The sequence below is a fragment of the Bos grunniens genome, chromosome X, assembly GCF_055505025.1.
Source record: "Bos grunniens cultivar Pamir isolate PY7600 chromosome X, Bosgru_T2T1.0, whole genome shotgun sequence".
NCBI classification, from domain to species: domain Eukaryota; kingdom Metazoa; phylum Chordata; class Mammalia; order Artiodactyla; family Bovidae; genus Bos; species Bos grunniens.
In genome coordinates, this window is record NC_141194.1 from 89350700 (window position 1) to 89357099 (window position 6400).

Sequence of the window (6400 nt, forward strand, 5' to 3'; positions counted from 1 at the left end):
CAGACCCTTTCCTTGGTGCCTGTTTTCTTGTCTGTGACTGCTCCCTACCTCTCATTTCATGAAAAGTGGAGCCATGGTGAGGTCTCTCAGCCATTTTTTAGCTCTATGATACATGTGTGTTTAGATTTGATGTATGGCAAAACCAATACAATATTGTAAAGTAATTAGTCTCTAATTAAAATAAATAAATTTAAATGATGTTTCTTCATTAGTCATGATATTTACTCAGGACTACTTCTGATACTGGGACCACTGATTTGTTGTTGTCAATTTTAGAGCACACTGATAAAGTGAACTCTTTACAAAGAAGAGCACGAAGCTCGGGTATTTACCGAAGGCAATACGCCTATTGGTCTGAACCAGTCACTTCCCAGCAGCAGCAAGACAAAGATTCAGAAGAAAGTGATGCTCATATGGACATCCAAGGAAGATAGTAAGTGATCAGTCACCATGGCTGACATGTACCAACCACTGAACAACAAAACCTTGCAGTTAAATATGTCATTCTTCTCTCCAACTTGCCAGAGTAAAAAATGATTGGATCAGGTTGATGTTTGAGCAGTCTTTATTATAACTCTGGTATCATTTGGGAGAATGTAGAGAAGACTTTCCAAGCCTATATGGACCACTTTTTTCTTTCCACTTCCCCACAGTGCTCCCTATGCCATTCCATCCCATCACTGGAGAAGTAGTTTTCAGAGAAAAGACCAAATGCATGTTAACATGCAGACAGACCAAAAGCCTCCGGAGGGAACAATGAAAACAAATAGACAGGATGAGACCTTGGGGAGCTGGTTCAAGATTATTGTGAGTATCCTGGCTAAATGAACCTAATATGTAGAAGATGACAGAGTCGTGTTGGATTTGTGTAGAGATGCTGGGAACTTTTCTGGGGCAGTAGTGTTGGTAATCTGTCTTGATATTACTAGGAGGTATCTTCTTAGATCATGTAAGGGCAGGTGCAGAGAAGCAGTATGAAGGAAACAGACTGGACTGCAAGGAAGAGCATGGGAGAGGTTGACTGAAAGCAAAGGAGGAAGCCTACTGCCATGGGGATGGAGCATTTCATACCAGATGACACAGTTTGGCTTGAGCTGGGTGTGGGAGAAGGTTGAGTCTCTGGGGTCCGTGTCAGAGTGACAGGCCAGGTGTACCTCATGTGGATCTCCTGGAACTTTATAAAAGGAAGTATATGTGAAACATATTAAGTCAATTTTTTTTCAGGAAGAGTATCTGAATGCAAAGAAAGCGTATATAGAAAATACTTGTCTCATACCAAAGTTAGTGATAATAGATATTGTCTTATCTTAAGAAATTATTTAAAACCTGAAAAATGGCCCTAAAGCAAGACACAATTGGGTCTTACCTTAGTCTTGGATTCCATTGTATCCATTCTCTTTCCCATTTGTTCTCTGATTCCTAGATTCCCTTTGGTATAAAATATGATGAGAAGTGGCTGATGAATTTGATTCAGAAGAAGTGCAGTGTCCCCTTTACTGCAGTCGAAGTAAGACAGGACATGGAGATGATGTGACAAACTGGGGTAGATTGCGGGCCCAGAGAAGTGGCACTGGTCTCATGTTCTGCTTCTCCTGTCACTCTTCCTACAGTTTCACTATGAGAAAATGCAGGCCCAGTTCTTTGTAGAGAATGCCAACGTTGCCTGTGCATTGAAGAATGTCAGCGGCAAGATTTTCAATGAGGAATATGAAAAGGTGTGTGTCAAGGGCTGACTAAGGGCAAGAGGGCAGGAGAGCGGCATGGTCTTGCTTGATCCCATGCACAGATTTCCTGGAGCTTACCCAGCCCTTCTTGTGTTCTCTACAGATATCTATCTTTGTTGAGCCCTGTGATGCACCCCAGTCTGTGCAGAAGACACTGACATCTGAAAAGTTGGAGCAGATAAAGGTAATGCAGACTCAACACAAGCTGTGCCCTCATAGCCAGACCCACCTCTTCCCCCAACTCACCCTCAGACTCAGGCTCGCTGGACCCCATCCCTAACTCTGCAGCTCACCATGAACAAACCATACGATGCCTGCCAGCAAGCTCTTGACATCCAGACACTCCGCTTTGGCCCTGGTATGGCTACAGTAGTGACTGCAGGGCAGGTGAGGGTAGAGGGTCTGTCTGAGTAGAGCACTCAGAGATGGTATCATGGGGAGGGCTTGGTGCTGGAGGTGTTCCAGCTGGGACCCTCTCAGCCTGTGTTTCCCTCCTTATAGTTTCCTGGAGACTTGATAACATGTGATATTGGAATGACATGGAACCGTAGAAAGAGCATGGCTGCTTCCCTGCACGTCTATCCAGGGATCAGGCCCATGGTGAGGACGTAGGCCCAATGTTGGGTCCAATGGTGAGGGAGGGGGACATTGCGTAGAAGAGGCAGATGTCTCAGGTATTCTCTTTGGGGTCCTCACTCCCTTTCCTCATAGCTTTCATCTTTGTACTTGAGCAACAAGAAACCCTACTTGATGCATGGCCTGTCCACCATTATGGAGATTGCTTCCAACACCGAGAACTTGAATCTCTCCAACACTGAGGTGAGGTGGGGCACCCAGATCCTCCTTTGAAAGGAATGTGGGAGGCCTTATGGGTGGTGACAGACAAAGGAAAGTGGATTTGTAGGGAAAGGAAGGGTGTGGGTGCAGAGCCATTTGGTCCATGTGGGTGTTCCCTATATTACTAGGTGAAGATTGCAGGAGAGATGGACAAGGGTCATCAGCTGGAACCAGAAGGGATGTGTGCAGACAGAAGCGCTGTGTGCACCACCTTCCGTGATAAGTCAACCAACATGAGGTCTTCCTCTGCCTTGTCTCTACACCCCTATGTCTCTCTCATCTCTCCCCTCCTCCCTCCACTCCCTTTCTGTCTTTATTCCCCTCCCTACCTCCTGAGTCCCACCTCAATCACCTCCCTGCCATAGCACCTGGTCATCCCTGAAGTGTGTCCTGACTTGACAGCATGCTGGACTCCCAAGTGAGGTAGCAAAGCCCCGGGCTCCCATCCTCCCATATCTTCTTTTCTCTACAGCCTTCACTGGGCCCTGGAGGAAGGAAGGAAGGGATGGAGGGGAGTAAGGCCTGCAGACTGGATTTGAAGTGCCGGTCCCTGTGGCACTGCAGAAGGGAGTCAGAACAGTCTGGCTGGGAGCTATGCAGAGGAAAGGAAATGGAGGAGGAGGTTCAAGGAAGGGGTGGAGGGGACAGTCTCCCTCTTGGTCCATCCATAGAGTGGTGACCAGGGCCCTTGAATGCTAGGATACTGAGGTGTGAGGGTGCTGTGATTGCTGTAAGTGACTTGCTCCCATGAGGAGGGTGCCATCCATAGTTTCACTGACATTTTTCTTTTGTCTTGATTTTGGCAGCACCCTCCTGGAGTTGTTCCCCAGGATACTAAGCTTGGTAAGTGCATACCTTGATCAGACGCCTCTGACTGGCATTGACAGTGCCCTCAAACTACTCGGAAACCCATTAGGACCTGTCCAAGTTCCGTTTTTTAGCCTGACCCTTAAATGTCCTGAGGGAGGGGGATGTACCATTCTCTGTGGGCACCTGAAAAGGCTCTGGATCTTCAGCCATGTTCTCCACAGGCTTCGGGGACCCATGGTGATGACAGAACATGTAGTCCTGCCTCCGGCATTTCCAGGGACACTTTCTTCCCTACCCCCAGCCCATTCTGGGCCCATCCTTTTCCCTGACCATCCAGCACCACATCCTGGACTGCACTGCTGACTTCCTCTTCCCTCCCCTAGGATGGCCAGGAGACACTCTCAGGTTCTAAATGTGCTGTGGAAGCCCCCAATTGCTTACCAATGTACAAGGTGAGCACAGAGGATCCAGCAGGGTTCCAGGTGGTACAAGAGGGTGTGTCAGCCCTTGTCCTGAGGACTGTTTTAATTCCAGGGAAGTTTCTTTGGATCTGATCAGGTGAAGAGTCAAATCCTGCAATTTCTGCAGCAGTAAGTACCGCTGGGAATCTGAACAAGGGGAGGGCCAGGACAGGGGAGGCCACCCAAGCTCAGGTCTGCACATGGGAGTTTTCAAGTCTTCTTTGAGCTTCAGACCACAGAGAGAGACTCGCCTCACTTCTTCCCTCAGCTATTACGTGATCCATGACTATGGAGATCGCCAGGAACTGCTGGGCTTTTATCATGAGGAGGCCTGCTTCTTCCTGACCATTCCATTCCACTCCAAGGACTCAGGCTTGTGAGTATCACAGCGTAGACTCCTCCCCCAGGCCATGTGGTTCCCCAGCAGATGCAGGGCAGCTCCTGCTGACACCTATGCTGGCCAGACCACCACCCACTGTACCTCTGTGTCTCCTAGAAGCAGCATGTGTGCGTACTTCTTGGACAACAGGAATATGAAGACACTCAAGGACCCCAGTGAGTGTGTGGTGGGAAGAATGGACCGGAAAGGGTGGTAAGGGGGCCAGTCATAGGGTCCGTGGCATGGCAGACATGACCTTTGCTTTCTTCCCCTCCCCCACAGTCCCGCATGTCCAGATGATGAAACACACAAAACATGACATTGTGCATGCCCTCTGTGCATTACCCAAAACTCAGCATGACTTCAGCTCCTTTGAGGTGGACATCTGTTTCCACACGGTGAGTACCTGCTCCTCGCTTGGTGGTGAGGGGCAGAAAGGCGCAGGTGGGAAAGAGGATGAGGGGTGACTGAGTACCTGGTCTCTTCCTTATCAGGAAACGATGTTCTGCTTCTCTGTCAGTGGGGTGTTCAAGGAAGGTGAGTGTGTGTAGCCCGCTCCCCCGAGATGCCGCACTGCTCTCTCACTTGGTCAGGCTCCCTCCCACCAGAACTCTTCCTTCCAGATTCCCTCCCCTGCCCTCCCCTCCCCAGCCCTCAGTCTTCCCACAGACAACCCAGGTCTGAACTGCGTCCATGTCTGCCCTGCCCACCCTGGGCACTAGGGACACAGGCTGTGGAGTTTGGTGGCTCCCATACCAGATCCTTACACTGAGAACCTGGGCTACTACTTAACCTCACAGTTTCCTCATAATATCCATCTCTTCAGCACCTGAGAAAAATGCATCCCATGAACTTGTGAAGTGGTTGTCATGGGGACATGTCACTGGGAGCAGACATCTCCTACCTTTTCCCTCCCCATTCCTGACATGCAACTCCCCATGTGAACAGCTATCCCCTCAGCATGAGTGTCAAGTCAGACCCTGACTAGGGAATGACGTGGGAGCCTGTAAACACGTCGGGTTCTTAGGGGGTACTCTTGCTTATTGTTTGTTGTGTGTTGTTGAAGTGGAAGGAATTTCTCAGGGCTGTGTCTGTGCCTTCACCCGGACCTTCACCACTACTCCCACCAGCTCTTCCAGGTGAGAGCCATGTTGTGGGTGGGATGGCCCATCCAGCCTGGGCTCAGGGCCCTGGGCATGTGGATGCAGATCTTAGGCTGACTCAGTATTGTGGAAAGCCAGCAGGGAGATCCAAGGACCAGTCTAGCCTAGTGGTTAGGAAGAGCATGGGCTCTGGAATCAGCACATGGGTTCTCTCCTTGACCCAGTGCTCACTCTCTGTGTGATCTTGGTCAAGTCTCATCATCTGTCTGTGACTCTGTCTTCTGAAAATGGGGATCAGACTGTACAGTCCTGTACAGTTACTGTTCAGGGTAAATGTGAAGTTGTCCCTGGGTTGGGGAACAGACCATCCATTGAGTGAAGCTGGTAGACAATCTCTCTGAAGGTGAGCTCTGTGCAAGAGGCAGAGGAACCAGTCAAGGAGCCTGGGGACAGACACAGGAGGTTATGGAAAGGATCTAGGTGCTGAGTGTTAGTGGGAGAAGTCAGGGTTGGGGTGCAGTTGGTCCATTCATAAATTGTCCACACATGCATTTTTCCTTCAGTTTTTGTATAGTGAATGATGAGCTGTTTGTAAGGGAAGCCAGCCCCAGTGAAGCTCAGCGTCTGCATTCTCCATCCCTGTGTCAGGCACCTTCATGGTCATCCTCTTCCCCGAGTAGCAGGTAACAGTGCCGGCTTTCTCCATCCTGTTTGGAATCACCTTCAATGGTCTCAGAAGTGAGTGCTGGGTTTGCGTGGACATAGGAGGGAGCTGGGATGAGTGTAGGAGTAATTAATGGGAACTTGAAGGTAAATTGTTTTCCTTGTTTATTTCAGTTACTTTTACCCTTAACATTTCATTTTTACTACATAGGAAGCTACTAGTTGTTTTGAGCAGGCTTGAATCATTTTTAGGAGTTTAATGAAATTTCTCCCTGTGTTAATGGACAATTGGGTGTTCAGATGTTTTTATCATGATACAATCTGCATGAGGTTCATTTCAGTGTATAATACACAGTATATGTGAAAGAGAAAAATAATTGTTCTACAACATAACACCCTAAGATAACCCTTTTGTTTTTTATC

At 48.7% G+C, this 6400-nt stretch overlaps 1 protein-coding gene across 1 annotated transcript; it reads left to right on the plus strand.

The window, feature by feature from the left end:
• Window positions 1-218: 218 nt before the first annotated feature.
• LOC147340856 (nuclear RNA export factor 3-like) lies at window positions 219-6001 on the plus strand (the record flags this gene model as incomplete). The annotated part of the gene is made up of 18 exons (XM_086389680.1): window positions 219-433; window positions 654-807; window positions 1424-1507; window positions 1611-1715; window positions 1828-1908; window positions 2013-2111; window positions 2226-2324; window positions 2436-2543; window positions 2690-2799; window positions 3368-3404; window positions 3755-3823; window positions 3906-3961; window positions 4065-4208; window positions 4329-4387; window positions 4494-4609; window positions 4706-4748; window positions 5278-5350; window positions 5878-6001. Coding segments are annotated over 18 exons (1776 nt in total), but the record flags the coding sequence as incomplete, so codon positions are not given.
• Between the last annotated feature and the right edge of the window lie 399 nt (window positions 6002-6400).